Source organism: Dacryopinax primogenitus (genome assembly GCF_000292625.1).
Source record: "Dacryopinax primogenitus strain DJM-731 SS1 chromosome Unknown DACRYscaffold_18, whole genome shotgun sequence".
NCBI lineage: Eukaryota > Fungi > Basidiomycota > Dacrymycetes > Dacrymycetales > Dacrymycetaceae > Dacryopinax > Dacryopinax primogenitus.
The window spans coordinates 79,028-97,636 of record NW_024467215.1 but is presented as its reverse complement, the minus strand read 5'-3'; the positions used below and the strand labels follow the sequence as shown (position 1 = coordinate 97,636).

Sequence of the window (18,609 nt, the reverse complement as noted above, 5' to 3'; positions counted from 1 at the left end):
CACGTGTTGCCAAGGGTCACTGATAGAGGGCGCGGGGACCCATGCGGCAGCAAGCCCTGTACCTCCATCCAGGCGGGAATGCAATTTAGGGCAAATCCACTATGCTCGGCGGGAAAATGGCACCAAGAGATGCTCGTGCTCCGGTCGGCATCATGGATCAAGGAAAGAGGGTTGAATACTTCTGAACTTCCGTCACTCGTGGTGCTCGCACCGCAGACATTCCGTGCACAGTCTAACTGCCAGTATTTGAGCCTTTCACCGTCTTGAGGTCGGCACAGCTGCGACTTTTCCGCCCACAACCACGGTTTCGCCCTTGACCTCGGTCTCTGCTATCCTTCTCTGAGGATACGTACCTGCTACGACCAGCGACGACCCACACAAAAGGCACCATGGCTTCCAACAGCACTCTCCCTGCTGGGTTCGGTATGTTTGTGTGCCGCGTCGAAATGTCCATCGTAGGCTGAACAACGCGTCGACTCACAGTGGAAGGCTCCTGGTGGTACTATGCCCCGAACAAAGTCGCGCCGATTGTATTTGCCGTCCTCTTCTGCATCACCGGCTGCTGGCATTTGTGGCAAAACTGGTGTGTCATTCCCCGGCGCTGTGAGAGAACATTTCACTCACATCTGCTTGAATAGGCACTTCAAAAGCTGGAAATCCAGCGGCCTGTTTCCAATTGCCGGCTTCGTCTTCGTCATAGGCTACTCCATGCGAGAAGTAGCCGCATTCTACTACACTGAAATCGGCTTCTATATGGCGAGCAACATCATTTTGCTCTGCTCTCCGTGCGTTTCTTTGCCTTTCAGGAGTTGGCTCCAGCTTATTCGAGGTAGACCCGTGTTCGAGACCGCGAACCTATTTATCTTGGGGAGGCTTCTGTACTATGTGCCTTATCATGCGCCCCTGCACCCCTGGAGATTCATGCTCACTTTCGCAGTGTTCCAATCGTTCACAGAGTAAGCGACTCCTCTGCTGCACTGTCGAGAGAAAATACTGAGTTGGTTGATAGATCAATCAACGGCAATGGCGCTGCGAAAGCCACTACTCCCTATTCTGGCCCCGGAGAGCAACGAATCGGCCATATCCTGATGCAGACTTCGCTCATGATGCAAATCTTCAGCGCCCTCTGTTTCATCCTCATCGCTCTGAGATTCGAATACAACTGCCGAAGGGCGGGTATCTGGCCCGACAAGCTCCGCAATTCGCTGCGAATGGTGTACTTGTCATGCGCGCTCATCCACGTGCGAACGATCTATCGCACAATCGAATGGTTCGAGCCAGGCGACCACAATCCGAACGATCCATCGAGCTTCCCTCCTGTGCTCAGGACAGAAGCATTCTTCTGGGTGTTCGAAGCATCTGTCATGCTCACCAATAGCTTCTTGCTCAATATTTTCCACCCAACACGCCTCCTCCCGACCAACTACAAGGTCTACCTCGCGCCAGACGGTGTGACCGAGATCGAGGGTCGTGGCTTGGGCAAGGATCCACGCGTATGGTGGATGCAGTTAATCGATCCGTTCGATGTCTATGGGCTCTTCACGAATCGCGATCAGAAACATAACATCTGGGCGCAAGAAGAGCCGAATAACGCGATCACGAAGGGAAACTTGACCACGACAACAAGTCGGACGGACAGCAGTAGCGACTCTGCCAGCGAGAAAAAGATCGATGTGGGTTCGTGGGGGAACTGGCGTGTTCAGAATGAACTGATACGACAAGTGGCCTAAATGAAAAGAGATGTGGTAGAATCTTTCTGCTTTTCTGAGTTTTTTTGGGACTGCTCCTGCGGCGCAGTGGTGGATATTATATTCACGAGGTATTTGTGTAACTGTTTGATTTAGAGAATCATGTACTTGTATGCTATTGTATAACTACTGAAATGACTCATGATCCAATTGATGGTGCAAAGGGTCTTGACAGAAGAGCCTGATTGTGGAAATCGGGCCTGCCTGAGGCACACGACCCTTCACCGGTTGTAACCCTGCATGGAGCGTCCTGTGGATCGCCAAGAAGCTGGCAAAACCTACGGTTCTCACACAAGAAACTCTGTTAAGCCAGGCCATGCGATGCAGTCCTCCTGCGCCGCAGGTCGAATGAATATGGGGTTGTCGACTGCTTGTTCAGAAAGCGATGCCTGGACAATGAGAATTCGCAAATTTGATTCATTCGAGCGGCACTGCAATAGGGGAGGGCCGGTCGGAAGGGAGCGGGCAAGCAGGAGAGGTATCTTGCGAGCATGTGCAGATGCCAAGTCAATCAGTGAACGCGGCCAACACTTCGACCGATACTTGCGCCAAGTCTTGGAAGGTGGGCTTGTGGAAAGTAACAAAGCGGTGCAAATGAGTTCCCTAGAATTGTGCGCAGTCGAGGTAACGCAGATGGCTTGTCCTTCGTCAACCCTTACATTCGGAGCCGAAAGGAATACCAGGAGCTTTCCGAGAGAATAGTCACGCAAATTCCGCCGAACATCATGAGTGCAATGCCGTAAAAAATGCGATGCAGTAGCTCTCAATCTCGAGGTCGGCGTAATCAACATCGTCTACTTCTGGGGGTTGAGGCAGGCTCCGCAGTGGGCAGGCTCCGCAGTGCCCCAACCTGCTCGCTTCTTTCTACTCCACATGTCTCTCACACAGGATTGAGCGCATGATCGCTGTTCTACCGCCAGCTGAGATCTCCTCGAAAGGTAGTCGGATACGGATGACGTCTGTTTCAAGGAATGTGGGTCGAATAGAACCCTGGGGAGGGTAAAGGAGCGCCCATGGGCGCGCAGTCAACCTTTGAAAAGCACGTGATCACACGTTTGCACCGCCCCGATAAGAGCTTCTGGCTGGTCCCTGTTCGTTGAATGGCCCCGCTCCGGGCTGCCGACAGTTTGGATTTTGTTGCAATGCTTGAGTCGCAAGGTTACAGACCCTTGTTCATCACCTTTGAATGACCTCACACTGCCCGCAGTCCTGCGCGAAGCGATGCTCTCTTTTCCCTCTGACCGCAAGGTGTATTTCTGGAGCTGTGAACGAACGCCATGCGGATGTCGCCACCTTTATCCTGCATTCCTGATTAGGCGCCTTCCACGATATCGGACTCGAGTACATAAACCTCTGAGGCACGGACAGGATAACAGCAAGTCAAGAAACAAGCCGAGCGACGACCTGAACCAACTTATCAGATCTCTACAATGTCCAGCAGTGGCTCTGATTTACCAGACGGCTATGGTAAGTTGTTCACCTCATGAAAATAGACTAAAACCTTATGTCGTCTCAAAGCTCTAGGGTCATGGTGGTACTACGCTCCGAACAAAGGAGCGCCGATTGCATTCGCGTTGTTTTTCGCCATCTCCGGCGTGTGGCATATTGTTCAATGCGTCAGGTTCCACAGCTGGAGGGCAACTGGTTTCCTCCCGTGGGCGGCACTTCTCTTTGTGGCGGGATTCATCCTACGCGCTATTGGGGCATGGAACTATACCAATCTCCCGTCAGTTATCAGTGACTACAAGGGGTGAAGTGCGAAGCTCACCATTCCTTCTATAGACTCTTCATCTCAAGCACCGTTATGCTCTTGTGTGCTCCGTTCGTGCCCATCACCACAGTCTCTGAAGTTGTTACTGACGCGCCAAAATAGTCCCATCTACGAGGCCGCAAACTTCTTTACTCTTGGTCGCATTCTGTATTACGTTCGTCAGTGCCGCTTCACTGGCCGTTTGGAGCCACATTAACGTCTCCCCAGCCTACCACTCGCCTATACATCCGGGTCGTGTCGTTATCACGTTTGGTGTCTTACAGGCTGTGGTGGAAGCCCTGAACGTGCGTGAACGGCTCTACGCAAACGTCAGACAACGTCTGAACTGAACTTAATACAGGGAAATGGTGGCTCCCGCGTTGCAAACTCCTCGGCCAGCCCTCAGGAGCAAAACGTCGGCAAGGCCATCCTTAAAGCCGCCCTTATTCTTCAACTGGCGTGTATGGGGGCATTTGCGCTACTGGCCGGTGTCTTCGAGCGTCGCTGCTACAAGGCTGGGTTGTTGCCGAAGAACCTTCGAAACGTCCTTCGGGTCCTCTACGTGTCATGTATTTTAATCACCACCCGTACTGTTTACCGAACAGTTGAATATTTCGAAGACGCCACGATCAGCTACACGGATCCGACTAGCTTCCCGGATGTCTTGAAACACGAATGGTACTTCTGGGTCTTCGAAGCCACGTTGATGTGTCTGAACACCTGGATGCTCAACATCTTCCATCCCAGCCGTTTCCTTCCCCATAACCTCAAGGTCTACCTCGCTCCGGACGGCGTGACTGAGATTGAAGGTCAGGGATTTCAAGACAAGAGGAACTTCTTCATCACTATCCTTGACCCGTTCGATATCTATGGCCTCATCAAGGGCCGCCACAGGAACGCCACTGTCTGGGAAGAGCAGCCTAAAGAACAGCCAAATGCAAATAATATGGAGCTCGGCGCGATGGACAAGGATCAGATCCGTACTACCGACAGCATAACTCCTCTCAAGGGGAACTAGACAGGCTTTTTTTTCTCTACAGTCCCGGCGTTACCACTTAATAAAGCGATCGATTTCGTGTCTTCTAGATACTTGAGACATTCCTCGTGCCTAATCCGATGTCGTTACACTTGAAATCCTTTGCCTCTGGAGAGGTTGGGCCGATCCTTCAGGGTTTGCATAGAACAAGGCAGTGTAGCCAAAACATCGGAGGGACTGCGCAGTTCAAGAAACAGAATTAATGCCCCGAACCATCGAACGGGAACGGTTTTTGCCGGCGCCGATCCATTCGTTCCCGTTCCGATAACAACTAATTATAAGTCCCCTTGGATGCTCTGACGTCACGTTTCTTTTGACTTCAGTGAAAGTCAAGGGTGCGCAATTATACAGGACCCGCTTGGAGTTCGTCCACGCATCGATGCACGGGACTGTTTTTCGTTTGGCTGTGACTGAAAATGGTTCATCGCAAGACCGGCGGCGGGTCAAGAGAAGACGAAAATGGCGTGTCGGTCACAGACTGAGCAGCCAATTTGCACTGCCCCAGGTCGGAGCTCAGGGTTCTGCTGCTTTCCTAAATTAGAACGTTCTCGGATGCTTCTCACACAATTTCTTCTCCACCTTTCCCTGAACAACTCCCGTATCGTCGGCAGAACCCGCAACGCTCAACTGGTGAAGATCCAGGTGTCAATATTTTTGTGGCCCGGAATGATGGGGCTCTTTGATACACTTGATCTTGCATGGTATTCTTAGGCGACACATCTTAAGTACTTGCTGCACAGATAAGGCGGGTTCGCTTGCGCATTTCGACAATTCCTAGTTTGCGTACATTCTCAACACGATAATCTCCCGTTGTGATATCATGTCTTCCAATTACACGCTTCCGGAAGGTTACAGTGAGCCAATTAGACGCTCATACCGGAATAGACGCTGATAAATGCAATTCTCTATAAGCGCCGGGATCATGGTGGTACTATGGTAAGCAAGTTGTAGCCTCTCCTCGTTTTCATCCATTGCTCATCATTTTTTTCTAGCACCCAAAAAAGGCGCCCCAATAGTGTTTTCAATACTCTTTACGGGCACGGGTGTGTGGCACATCGTTCAATGTATGATTTCCATCCCAGATTCCTCAGTCACTTCATATTGACATACGACCATATCCAGGCCAGTAGGCATTTTCATTGCCTTTGCGAGATTCCGGGCTTATTGCTCGCCTTGATAGCCGGTTTCACAGCTGGAAGGCTACTGGATTCCTGGGATCAGCTGCCATCATCTTTGTGGCCGGGTTTGTCCTCAGAGCAATTGGTGCCTGGTACTATAATAATCTCAAGGTTAGCCCATGATTCTGTGTTTATTTCTAGTTGATTCATGGTACGAAACAGATTTATATTGCGAGTACTGTCATGCTCCTGGCCGCTCCGTAAGTACCTCTGCGGACTGGGATCTTTATTTGCCGATACGTGGAACAGTCCAATCTATGAAGCAGCCAACTTCTTCACGTTGGGTCGCATACTATATTATGGTGCAATGCACTCACCTGCCATGGTGATCGTCCTTTAACTTTTTGTTAACAGTGCCTTACCATGCACCCATGCACCCTGGCCGAGTCGTTACTACCTTTGCCGGATTGCAGGCCATAGTGGAGGCGTTCAATGGTCGCAACTTTCACCTGAATGTAGGGACGTGCTGACACGGACGTTTCTAGGCAACGGCGGGTCGCGCGTAGCGAACTCCGCCCTGGATTCCCAACAACAAGACATTGGCAAGGCATTGCTAAAGACGGCGCTGATACTTCAACTTGTGTGCATGGGGTGCTTTGTGGCGTTGGCCAGCACATTTGAATACCGGTGTCACAAGGCCGGTCTCCTTCCCAAGAACCTCCGAGACGTCCTCCGCGTTCTCTACGTTTCATGCGCACTTATCACGGCGCGCACCATATATCGGACGGTCGAATGGTTTCAAGATTCCGAGATAAACTATCTTGACCCGAATACTTTCCCGCCTATCTTCAAGCACGAATGGTTCTTCTGGGTCTTCGAGGCGACTCTCATGGTCATCAACTCGTGGATGCTCAATATCCTCCATCCGAGCCGCTTTTTGCCCTCCAATCTGAAAATATATCTAGCACAGGACGGTGTGACGGAGATCGAAGGCCGAGGATTCGAAGACAAACGGAATATTCTAGTCACTATCTTCGATCCCTTCGACGTCTGGGGCCTTATTACGCGGCGTGAGAGAACAACAGATATTTGGGCACAACAGGCTGCAGAGGATACAGCTGCTCAAGGGGCGGAATAAGGCACTATTTCCAAGTCCGACAGTGCACACCCGGAGGGGGACGCTTATGATCTTACCACGAATCAGAAACAGACATCCCACCGTTGAGTGTCGTCTTTATTATTTCCTGTTTCGAGCTCACCCCCCCCCCAGTTTAGTTTTCGGTTTGTACGTTACATTGCGGTTGAAACCAATCGTATTATTCCACCGGTTCAGATCTGAATCGGTTTGAATGTGAGAATATGCGAGTGCAGCTGCACATGCGGCCGGGCGCTAAAGGGTCCCGATGGGAACGGCAACCGGCTCTAACCTCTTTCACTCTCTTTCACTAGGCCAGAGGCAGTCCTTCCGAATGTCGCGGCGGCTGGGCACCGTTTTTTGTGCTATTCCGACAAAAGGCCGGTCCTGAGAGTGTCCCCACCATGCTTCGGGCCCATGTGCTACAGACAACCGGTCACGACCCTTCCAGTGTCTTGATGTTGACCCGACCGCGCAAAGCAATGCATTTACGACTTGGTCTCGTGACGTTAGTTACGCTTGGAACAACGGAACATAAAGACGTACAAAGTGGGCAAGCCTTGCGCCAATGGATGTCCGTGGTGTAGCGAGCGGTTGCCCGATTTGGGAATGAGGGACGGATCGGAGGAACGAAGTGCTTGGCAGGTCCCTGCCAAGAGTTCGGGAGTTCTCTCTTCGAGTGAGCACCGTGTCCATTTATCCGTGTGCACCTACAGAACTGATACTGCAAGAACAGGCAACACTCTCGGGATGTGGCGGACCTCAGTGCTTTTCACTCTCGCCCTACATAAAGGGCGCAATGGCCGACAGTTTCCTTCCCCATCACCGTGAAATCCTACTTTCGCGCTGCCCACCAGTACTCTCGACCTACAATACTTGTCTATTAATATCCAAAGTCAACCCTACCTTGCAAGTGGCTGCCCGAATATCTCTGTTCTCCTGCTTTACCGTCTAAAGAAAGGAAAAAAGAAAACGATCTTTTAATCACGATATATTCCTGCACAAGGACCGACCTTCGAAGTTGCGTGAGATTTGCGATGTCATCACCGGGTTATTCTCTTCCCGAGGGCTATGGTACGCGACTACATGTCGACCAGAATACAGACTCATAACTCTCTCTCCGTGCCTAGCTCCGGGAAGTTTCTGGTACTATGCACCCAATAAACCAGCGCCGATCGTGTTCTCGATTCTTTTTACGGTCTCCGGTATTTGGCACTTTTATCAATGTGAGAAAACCTCCAATATCTTGAAGACCATTATCTGATCTCTCCATTTCTTAGGCTAGTTACGTGGCTTAATGATGCTGAGGCTGGATGAAATGTCCTGACATGACTTCGAACAGTCGCTTCAGAAGTTGGAAGGCGACCTCCATGCTTCCCGTTGCTGCTCTCATTTTCGTTGCGGGCTTTGTTTTGAGAGCCATTGGGGCGTGGCACTATGACAACCTGAAGTACGCCGGCTGATACACTGAATATCACTTACCTGATGCTGATGAATGAGTCTTAGTGTCTTCATTGCAAGTACAGTGATGGTGCTTTCTGCGCCGTACGTGCTGTTCATTTCTTTGTACCGTCTTTTGAGGCTGAACGTGATCTAGACCGTTCTATGAGGCGGCCAACTTTTTCACACTAGGCCGCATACTATACTACGGTACGGAGTGGCTGGCCGTCCAAGTCATATACCCTCTTGCTCATCTATCGCTATAGTCGCATATCAAGCGCCGATGCATCCTGGACGTGTCGTTACGACGTTTTCCTTCCTTCAGATGGTCGTGGAAGCGCTGAACGGTGAATTCCGCGGAGGACTGCCTGCCACAAACACTGACAAATGTTGCACTAGGCACGGGGGGTGCTCGTGTCCAGAACGGAACGCTCACTGCACAGCAGCAAAATGTTGGGAAGGCCATGCTCAAGACTGCTCTCATTCTTCAGCTAATATGCCAAGCTTGTTTCATAACTCTTGCCGTGGCTTTCGAATACCGCTGCCACAGAGCCGGCCTGCTGCCGAAGAGGCTCCGGAACGTCCTTCGAGTTCTTTACCTCTCCTGCCTTCTTATAACAACCCGCACGGTCTATCGCACGGTCGAATGGTTCGAAGACTCTGTGATCGTCTATACCGACCCGTCAACCTTCCCGCCCCTCTTCAAGCGCGAATGGTTCTTCTGGTTCTTTGAAGCCACCCTTATGGTGATCAACACCTGGCTTCTGAACCTCTGCCATCCAAGCCGCTACCTTCCCTCGAACCTCCATATTTTTCTTGCTACTGATGGGGTGGGGGAGATCCTAGGCCAGGGGTTCAGGACCAAGCGAAACTTCTGGTACTCTATCATCGATCCGTTCGACATGTGGGGCCTCCTTCCAGGACAGTTCAAGGAGCGGGAGTTGTGGCTTCAGCAGGCGCGGGAAGAGACAGCCGCTCATCGGGAGGAGATCAATGGGAACGGAGCGAGCAACAGTGAGGCCAAGCCATAGCGCCCAATTCGCGCATCATCTCCCTTGGATCATTGTATGCCGGCTCTGCTCTCCCTTCTTTGTCACGACGATTAGGACGGCTCAAAACTTCGAATTTCTTATGCTTATCGTCTGTGCATGAGGTGTTGGTTGTTGATGTTGTAGTGAGGAAGGCCTGATGACGTAAGGATATGTGTCTAGAGGCTGTGTTGATACAGTATGAAGATTAATGAATGTTAATGATTTGATGACTCACTTACCCTTTGGCTTGCCCTTTGCAGATCTGAGTGTATGTCACAGATTCTGTATAGTCGGGTGGAAATGACTTACCTGTACCTGCGAGCTAAGGCACAGGAGGAATCCGAAACCGGTTAAGGATCAGCTCTGGCCAACTCTGTCTTTGTATCTGGGTACTTTGCTCCTGCTGGCCACAGAGCTCTTGATTGAACGCTCCTCTCTGCCCTATGTGACTTATCTCGTGACTCCACTCATAATCTTCCCGATCTTCTGGAGACAAGTAACTAGCTGCAGTACCAGTGCAGTCCGACACCTCTACTCAGGCCCAGGAACCGATCCCTCTTCTACCCGGGTCATCCGCTAGCTTGCAAGCAGTCAAGTTCCCAATCTCCTACGTTCCTCAACCTGGCGGGACGGATGCGCACAATCTTCTAGCCGCTCCCGGGAGGAATGGGCTAGGGAATGGGAGGCTGGAAGCTAGAGAATGGGATGATATGGATGTGGAATGTTTCGGTTTCGGTCTCGTCTCGTCTCGACCAGCCACTCATCCGCTCACCCGCACCGCGAAACCGACATTCCCATTCCAGCCATCCCATCCCTCCCCCCTCCCGAGCCGCAAGTGCATACCAATCCGTTGTCTAAAAGGTTGACGACGCTCTGGCCTTGTGTCGGTGCGCTATGAAGTTTTGGGGCAGAAGGGGGAGGTGTCGGACCCTGCGAGGTGGGAGACCTGTCTCGCTAGGGAATGATCAGGCACATACCTCACCTCCCTGTTCTCACCTACATTGCCCCGATACGCGTCCTACAAAAGCTATAAACCCCCCCGGGGCGCATTCTTCGCATACCCACAACACGCCGCACAAACGCACGCACTGCAAAAGGCAACATACCTCCCATACCTCCACGTCACCCTCACCCCTACCCCTCCGCTTCTGAAAAGCCAAAAATCATGCAGCTCCAGACCCTCTTCCTGCTCTCTGTTTTCCTACTCGGCACCATCCCGGTGCAAGCACTATGGATCCCGGTGATCCGTTCCCGCATCCCAGAACTGGCTCGCGCGAGGACTCTGATCGCTGTACGTTCCCTCCCCACCTGTGCTGGAACAACAACTGAGTGCGAATGCAATAGGTGCCAAACTCTAAGCGCTCTGTGGGAGATCCTCAGCTGATGGAAATCGAGTGCGAGCTCATGGGGCTCGTTTATGTCGAGCATGGGCTGTGTGGGGAATGGCAGCCTAGCGCGTTCGGGGAGCAGGAGGGGGAGCAGCAAGAGGGGGAAGCGTAACCTGTGGGTTCGATCCCGCTCGTAGAAGGAGAAGTGGGAAACAGGAAGTGGGAAGTGTAGACTTTTTCTTTGGGCTTTGGGTTTTATCTTTCGGTCTTTCGGTCTTTCTTGTGGGATGTCCTTTCTGGATCTGGGTTCCTCGCAGGGGTGTCATCGCCCGCATATTCTACATCATACTGTTGCACCCTACATATCTGTAATACCACACGTTCATCCCGCCCTCGCATCAAACCATAGCAGCCGTAACAGTCCCCCCCCCCTCGCGGCTAATTCTCCTCCTCCTCCTCCCCAGCGCCCATCATATCCCTCCCCCCCGCGTCAAACCTCTCCAACTCCCTCCTCCAGCCCTCCCAAACGTTGCCATACTTGTTCAACAACCTTCCCATTTCCTCCCTATCCTCTCTGATCATCCACGGTTCCTCCCCTCCCCAGACATCGGTGAACATCTGCCCCAACCTGGGCTTGGGGCGGGATTCGGCATAGCGGAAAGCAGCGAGTACTGCCTCTCGCTGGGAGGTGCGCAGGGAGGATTCGTCTGATTCGGACCAGAGAGACTGGGATTCGAGGTACCGACGCAGACGGAAGAGGGGGTTGTCGATTCGTTTCCAGTCTTCGACTTCTTGTTTTGGGCGGTAGGCGTAGGAGTCGTCTGATGTGGAGTGGTGGCCGACGCTACGGTGGGGGGTTAGGGATGAATGGGGAATAGGGTTGGGAAGAAGGCGGACTCGGAGGAAGGGGGAGGGGAAGCGGAAGAGAAAGTGGAAGTGGGACGTGATAAGATGGGAATGGAGGGAAGAGAGTGCATACCGGTAAGTCATCGCCTCCACTAAAACCGGTTTCTGGTACTCGAGCGCCAAGCGGCGCGCTTCCTTAACAGCATTGTATACCGCCTACACCAGTCAGCCTTCGCGGACACAGCAAGCCAAAGGCAAGGAAGCATAACCCGTCCCACGCAGCACGAGGACGAGAACAAGATGAAGGGAAAAACAGACGCACCCAAGCGTCATTCCCGTCCACCCTCACGGTCCTGATCCCATATCCCGGTCCGCGGCTAGCGATCCCATCCCCCGCATACTGTTCCGCCGCCGGGGTAGAGATCGCAAACCCGTTATTCCTGCAAAAGAAGATGAGTGGTCCGCCTAGAACACTGGCCATGCCCAGCCCGGCGTGGAAGTCTCCTTCAGAAGCAGCGCCCTCCCCAAAATAGCAGATGGCGACGTCCCCCTTCCGGGCAGGGTCGCGCTTGAGGGCGAAGGCTACGCCCGCAGCTTGCGGGATCTGGGTAGCGAGAGGGGAGGAGATGGTGTGGAAGTGGTGGGCGGGAGAGCCGAAGTGGACGGGCATTTGACGCCCTTTGCCTGGGTCGTCCATCGAGGAGAAACACTGGGCCATGATTGATGAGAGGGGGTAGGAGCGCCAGAGGAGGACGCCGAGCTCGCGGTATTGACCTAGGACTCTATGATGGGGGGGGTTAGGGAGTGTGGGGGAGGGAGGAGGTCCGGGGGGCGTACTCGTCTGTCGGGGAGAGGGCGGCTGCGGACCCAACTACGGCGGCTTCTTCGCCGTGCTACTCGCGATCAGTGGGGGTTTGAAAGGGGGAGGAGGGCATACAGTTGTCATGTAGAAACTGTGTTGTGCATTTTGTGAGCGGTGAGAATGGACGCAGAAGGAGCGAGACGTACCTGATGCTACCGTGTCGCTGTGCATTGTAGAGCACGTTATCGACCGCAGGAAGAAGCATCATCGTTTCATACCTGTCCCCACCCGCACTCAGATCAGCCACCCTCCCCTAACAGAAAAAGCACTCACAAGCGTCTAGCAAACTCCCTTCCCACGTCCGGTACCTCTGCCCCGTCAACAATAACACCATTCGAGTCCAACACCCTGTACGTGGGTATCTGTCCCGGGAGGACAGAGTTGAAGAAGTGAAGTGAAGGGGTGAGTGCGCTGTGTGTGTTTGGGAGATGGCCGTGTGTTGGTGGTTGTGAGAGAGGAGGGAGGGAGGAGGAGGAGAGGGAGCGGTGTAGACGATGGAGGAGGGGGAGTGAGCGACGTAGCATTGTATGAAGGAGTGAATGAGTGAAAGAAGTGCTTTATATACCCCGCACTCTCTTTCATTGTTCGGTGCCGTAATTTACCCTGAATGCCACGTGATGATATCCCTTCCTTCCACGTGTATGGAAAGTCAGAACGGACAGCCCTAATATGGGCAGGGTCTTGGTCGAGAGACCCATGGCAAATTGGAAAATAGGGCCAGACCACAGGGTATTTCAGGGAATTTAAATATTTAGTGCACCAGCTAATGACAAAGCAGTTCAAGATTACATAATATTATAATATTAATGAGAGTGTTACATTGGGATGGAATGGCCTTGCCCTAAGACAACATACAATCTGGTAGAAGAACAACACTTGACAAGTCATAAGGCAGTACTAAAGTAGAATTCCGATCTTGACAACAACACAAGTACATTTGAGCAACAAACACAAACACACAGACAGCTACAAGTCCTCCACTTCTTGCATAACATTGACATCCTCTTCCTCTTCCTCTTCCCCATTGCCATCCTCATCACTCTCCCTCACAGAGTTCTCCAGGTCCATGTGCTCATGGCAAATTCTGATTTCCCACTCTTCTTGGCTTGCTAGACTTTCACGAAGGTCTTTGCTGCCAGCAAGGGCATCTTGCAATTGGAGATAGATCTGCCAAAATGACTGCGTGGTTACTCTCAGCTGCCCAATCTCCTCATAAACAATCATTATTTGAATGTCAAAGTCTTGGGGCATGAGCTGGAAAACAGGGTGATCAGTTGGCATGTAAAGCTTCTCTGCCTCACCAAACTCCACTTTCAGGATAAGAACCTAGTATTCCAGTAAGAAAAGAGCTGCATAGGGATAATCTCACTCACCTTGTAGCTTCTCACTCCAAATCGATCCAGGTGGTACAGAATGTGCTCAGGCCACCCCAGAGGCAGAATCTTATTCTTATTGGCTTGCAGTATGCTTGTATTATGCATGTACACATACTCATCCAGCTTTCCTTGAATGAAAGGTATTGCAAGCCAGCCAAAGGTGTAGCTGTGCTTGATCAGTAAATGTCTTTGTAGTATGCCCCAATGTACACTTACTAGTCCTATGGATTGTCTCTGTTGTACCACTGATTTGCAACACCCTCGACCCACAAACTCTCATATCTATGACTGAATTCCCTGCAAAGTTGGCTCCACTTAATTTCGGGCTTGATGTTGGAATGACCTCTCATCCAACAATGCTGGAGTTTGCCAATGAGCTCAGGATCCAGGTGCTGTCATAACCAACTATGTCTGTTCACAACTCCATTATTCTCACTGCCAGGATTGCTTTGCATGAGAAGGGGGATCCCTGGGTATCATAAAAAAGGAGAGGAGCACATTGCAGGGGAGACTTATTGCCATGCAACCTAGCCACATCAATGTAATATCAAAAGATGAGGTGGGGATTGCTGTTTGTCCACCACACCCTCAGCCACAGTAAAGCCCCAGAAAAGTTCTCCATTCCAAGGTGCAAGAACAGGCCATACTGGGCCCACTTATCATGCTGGTCCATAGAGACTGCCTCGAACACCCCTGTCACCCAGAATTGCATGCATTTGAGTCTCTTTCCCTTCCAATGTCTAACATCTTTGGGGTGGAATTGCTGGTTATCCTTGCAGATGAGATGACTACAGCTTGAATTGTCAGCTCTATTAATGTCAAGATTAAAGGTGGAGGTGGGCAACAAACACAACCACACCACATAATGTACATTGATGTGAATACATTCTTCAAGCACAGCCAATGCTTCACTTGCTTGGTTCTTGCTGAAGGGTATTCCTCCTGCAGCTCCTCCATATACACCCAAATTGACTCCAAAGTGTGTGCCTGCTGATGCACACTCTTCAACCCCAGCTGATGGCAATGACAACAAATGGTCTTGGTGCTGCATGTGTGTCAGCCAACATTCCAATACATTTGTGTGGATGCTGGTGCACCTCAGACCCCATCCTCTGCCCACTGCATCCACATCTCCTTTGATGGCTTCAGCTATGGCAACATCTGACAAACCATGCTTCCAGTACTCCTATATTCATGGAAGAAGTTCTTCATCTGGAACTGCAGTGAATTAGCCCACAAATCAGCAGTTCTCAGTTGGAGTTTGCTCACTGATTGGCAGGTGTTGGTTTCGTTGACGCTGATGCTGACCTCCGTCCATAGAGCTACCATCTTTGCCAGACATTTCAGACATAAAGTTCTCATCTATGTGGCCATCTAGAGTAGCTTGTCAATATAATTCCATCCAGAGTAGTGGTAGCTGAACAGATCAAGCAGATCCATGTCAAGAAGCACCATTCATGGCAGCCTGTTGCTCCTGCTGATGACAACAGAGAAGCCTTAAGCCAGGGATCAGCCTGTCCCTTCCATCAATGCAGGCTTTTCAACCAACAGGCAGCCAGCTTTCTGGATTTTATAAAGGGCACATAAATGGATTTGCTTCTTCTGCATTGCAATCCTCCCTGTCATATCTCTGTGGGCAGTTCTTCTTGATCAGCCTCACAATTTTCTTCAATTTCTGGCAACAGTTGTCCTGTGAAATGGGTGACAATCTTTACTTGGGTCTTGTGATGCTTTCCTGCCCAGCAACAACAATCTATCTATCTGTCATGTTGGGCTTGCCAATTGAGTAGCAAACACAACCACCAATCATCTGCAGTCTGTACCTGGCTGAAATTGCTGGCAGTGTTTGGCCCTTTAAGGCAGACTAGTGGACCTGGAGGGCAAGCATTGTCTTGCCCTCTATTCCCTCTCCCTTCTATAGTATACCATTCAAGGCATTCACCTTGGTACTTTCCTTTCTTCCAATCAGCATCCAAATATCATTTCCCCCTTCTGCCTACAACAAGTGCTATCATGGCACCTAAACATGCAGGTTCTGAGGTGACACCAGCACCCCATGCCATGACTTATGTCACCTCTTGACCAGAGCTGTGTAGTTGTGGTGTGCTCTGTGTAACTCAGCTGCACTACATTGTCCCACCTGGGCAACTCTATCAGCAGATGAAAGATAAGACAGGACACAACCTTATCATCATCTGCCCACCATGCTGGCAAAAGTACAAAGCAGCATCCTTCACCGTTCTTCATTCCAATGTTCCAATAGAACCCACAGGATCTCAATGTGAAACTTCTTTGGCAGTGTCTGGAACCACTGACACACCTCTGCAGCCCGACATCAATGTGCTGAGGAGGATAAACCAGAGGGCCAAAATGCATGGTGTGCCCTCATTCCACTGTGCTGATCTGCCTTCTCATGCTATCACAGTGGGTAGATCTCTGGTCAAGGCAATTGGCTCACTTCTCAACAAGGCAAGAGCCCCAATTCATTCCTCAACCTCAAGCAGTATTGCCATGGGAAGGCAAAAAGGGGTGAGAGCAGATATACATCAAATCATGATCACTATGACACTGGATGCAGAATAGAGTCCGCTATATAGGACCCTAAGTGCTTATAAATATATTTCAAGCACTTCAGGGGCAGTTTCTCCAAAGGGGCTTAAATGAAGCATGGCAGATCCAGAAGTGCTTTTTTTTAGCTTTGTTTGATGCCTTTTCCTAATGAGGGGTTTTGGGCCTCAATTAAGCACCTGGAGCACTTGCACAGCCACTAAGGGTCTTGATGAGGTGTGTCAAGGCCAATTTGTCTAAGTCTGTCACTATCACCTTCACCTCATCTGCCTCTCTCACATCTACCACCACCTCCTCTCCATTCGTCTACCACTCCTCCCCTTGTGCTTGTGCTGTGATGTGCCTTCAAGCAACTGCTTCCCCTTCCTTCCCTTTGCTATCCTGCACTTAGAGGACAGCAAATGTGACACCTACACCTGCTGAAAATGACCTATCAGGTACATATATGCTGTGGTTTAACCGGAGTGTTGCTAGTACTGGACTGGGTGAAGTTCTATGAGGATTTCAAGGAGCTTCGGAGAGGCAGATGAATGCAAATGTGTTGTCTATTACAAAACATCCCCTAGCATTTGTTTGAATTCCCAGCCTAATCATCTTAGAAGGAGTTGAAGTGCTTTAAAAATGCTTTTTTGTATTATTAATTTTATTAATAAAATTTGTCAAATATCTATAATATTTACCAATGGGCTGAAATGTTCAACAAAATGCTTTTAAACAGCACCTCTTACCCATGAAACATGGGGTTGCATATCAACCCCAACATAGCACTCTGTGTGCTTGATTGATGGACCTCAGGGGCTAGTCTGGGGTGCTTCAAAGAAGCACTTTTCAACATTGCAGTGTGAGACAGACTATCATCAGTGTTCCCAGCAAGGTTTTGCCAAAGTTGCACCCAAGCTCATTGGCATCAAGTTTGCCATAACATTCCAGGAAGAGGGTAAATCTGGGTCCAAGGTATTCAAGGTACCTCCAATACTTCACTCTTTTCCTCATTCTACTCACAGCTCAACAGAATATCAAGTATCAGCTTGAGCTCCCTGCAAAAAGCACAAAATCTGAAATTAAATCAGCTCTGCTTGGAGCAGTACAGCAACAGCTCTTCGAGGGCACAAAGGGCTTCATCTTTTGCACCCAAAACTTCATGCTCAAAGGCCAGGATACAACCAACTATGAGCAATATGAAGATTCCAATGTGCTCTTTTATGATCACTACCTGGCATTGCAGCATCCTGGTTCAAGCAGTGCCAGCAAACTCTCCTCATCAAGGAAGATGTTTCATCTCAGGCTGGTAATGGAACCAAAGGTCTATGTCAAAGTGCAGGAACACTTGGAGGGTGTGGAGGCAGATGTACAGGCAGTGGATAAGGAACCTAACACAACAAAGCCCTGCTGAGATCTCACCAGAGATCCAGCATGGCAACATTGAACGCAAGTGCAACCATGACCGCACAGAGGTACAGATGAGTACTTGGCCAGTTCAGACTCCAAACATCACTGATTTCAGCTTTAGATGAGTGTGATCATGATCAGCCCTTCCCCTAAGCAACATCATCATCAGACTTGTGCCATCCCTTTCACATCCAATGAGTTATGGGGCACTGGTGGGGGAGGATGGGATGTGGAGGAGAGAGGTGCTGGTAGTGAACACAACCACATCACTCCTGCTGCTAAGGGTGGTGGGATGGGTGGTAGAGTTGTGGGAGGAGACATGGGAGCACCAGGTTGCAAACACAACCACACCACTCCTGCTGCAAAGGGCAGTGGGGTAGGCGGGGAAGGAGAACAAGCCAATGTAGGGCCAGCAAGCAATCAAACTCTACCCTCTGCTTCTTCATCAAGTCAGCTCCTGGCCACCTCTTGCCACCTGCCCTCCACCATCAGACAGCCCAATCCAACTGCTATTCGAGCTGCCCTGCTGGAGAGTGGACCTACAGTGGGCATGGAACTGTCTATCACCAGTGTACATTGCAATAGGGGTCTGTTTATACCCACTCCCTGCTTTGCCTTCAATGATTTGGTCAGTCAGTGTCTTTGATTCAGCAGCAACTGGCTGTTAGAAGGTTACACAGCTGAGATTTATGTTGATGAGTGACCTAGCTCTTGTCTAGGAATGCCAGGGTCATGCAAGACCACCCACCCAGGTACTCTATTGCTCCTCAAATCAAAATTGCCTTCAACTAGGGCACATTCCACTGTAGGCAACTCCAGTGGCTTTCTCACCAACAAAAGGACACCTGTTGCCCTGAAGCATTGGTTCTGTTAGGGCAACACAGGCTGACTAAGTCTGCTCACCTAAGAGTGCCAAGAGTCTAAGCAGGCAACAAGGAAGTGGAGTAGACCTGATGACTAAGACCTATTTACAGTATAGGTA

General features: G+C 50.6%; 6 protein-coding genes across 6 annotated transcripts; 4 read left to right on the top strand and 2 right to left on the bottom strand.

The window, feature by feature from the left end:
* Positions 1-389: 389 nt before the first annotated feature.
* DACRYDRAFT_110510 (uncharacterized protein) lies at positions 390-1,730 on the top strand (the record flags this gene model as incomplete). Its single annotated transcript, XM_040769066.1, has 5 exons — positions 390-423; positions 484-583; positions 639-785; positions 834-956; positions 1,010-1,730. The coding sequence occupies 5 exons, from the start codon at positions 390-392 to the stop codon at positions 1,728-1,730; spliced, it is 1,125 nt and encodes a 374-aa protein (XP_040625497.1).
* Positions 1,731-3,006: 1,276 nt separating this feature from the next.
* Positions 3,007-4,516, top strand: DACRYDRAFT_101694 (RTA1 domain protein; the record flags this gene model as incomplete). The annotated part of the gene is made up of 6 exons (XM_040767578.1): positions 3,007-3,215; positions 3,267-3,474; positions 3,531-3,569; positions 3,622-3,677; positions 3,727-3,803; positions 3,860-4,516. Exons 1-6 carry the CDS (start codon positions 3,179-3,181, stop codon positions 4,514-4,516), a joined length of 1,074 nt encoding a protein of 357 aa, XP_040625496.1. The 5' UTR covers positions 3,007-3,178.
* Positions 4,517-5,197: 681 nt separating this feature from the next.
* DACRYDRAFT_70407 (uncharacterized protein) lies at positions 5,198-6,790 on the top strand (the record flags this gene model as incomplete). Its single annotated transcript, XM_040775920.1, has 8 exons — positions 5,198-5,388; positions 5,447-5,470; positions 5,527-5,598; positions 5,657-5,823; positions 5,875-5,912; positions 5,962-6,014; positions 6,067-6,147; positions 6,198-6,790. The coding sequence occupies exons 5-8, from the start codon at positions 5,896-5,898 to the stop codon at positions 6,788-6,790; spliced, it is 744 nt and encodes a 247-aa protein (XP_040625748.1). The 5' UTR covers positions 5,198-5,388; positions 5,447-5,470; positions 5,527-5,598; positions 5,657-5,823; positions 5,875-5,895.
* A 770-nt stretch (positions 6,791-7,560) lies between these two features.
* On the top strand, positions 7,561-9,488 carry DACRYDRAFT_24211 (RTA1 domain protein). Its single transcript, XM_040773595.1, has 7 exons — positions 7,561-7,861; positions 7,918-8,025; positions 8,129-8,237; positions 8,294-8,332; positions 8,385-8,437; positions 8,494-8,574; positions 8,627-9,488. The coding sequence occupies exons 1-7, from the start codon at positions 7,825-7,827 to the stop codon at positions 9,256-9,258; spliced, it is 1,059 nt and encodes a 352-aa protein (XP_040625495.1). The 5' UTR covers positions 7,561-7,824; the 3' UTR covers positions 9,259-9,488.
* A 1,148-nt stretch (positions 9,489-10,636) lies between these two features.
* On the bottom strand, positions 10,637-12,818 carry DACRYDRAFT_118427 (branched-chain alpha-keto acid dehydrogenase E1-alpha subunit; the record flags this gene model as incomplete). Its single annotated transcript, XM_040770580.1, has 7 exons — positions 10,637-11,430; positions 11,566-11,648; positions 11,755-12,214; positions 12,270-12,325; positions 12,370-12,385; positions 12,441-12,512; positions 12,568-12,818. 7 exons carry the CDS (start codon positions 12,816-12,818, stop codon positions 11,025-11,027), a joined length of 1,344 nt encoding a protein of 447 aa, XP_040625494.1. The 3' UTR covers positions 10,637-11,024.
* Positions 12,819-13,260: 442 nt separating this feature from the next.
* DACRYDRAFT_110504 (uncharacterized protein) lies at positions 13,261-13,775 on the bottom strand (the record flags this gene model as incomplete). Its single annotated transcript, XM_040769065.1, has 2 exons — positions 13,261-13,620; positions 13,668-13,775. The coding sequence occupies 2 exons, from the start codon at positions 13,773-13,775 to the stop codon at positions 13,261-13,263; spliced, it is 468 nt and encodes a 155-aa protein (XP_040625493.1).
* Between the last annotated feature and the right edge of the window lie 4,834 nt (positions 13,776-18,609).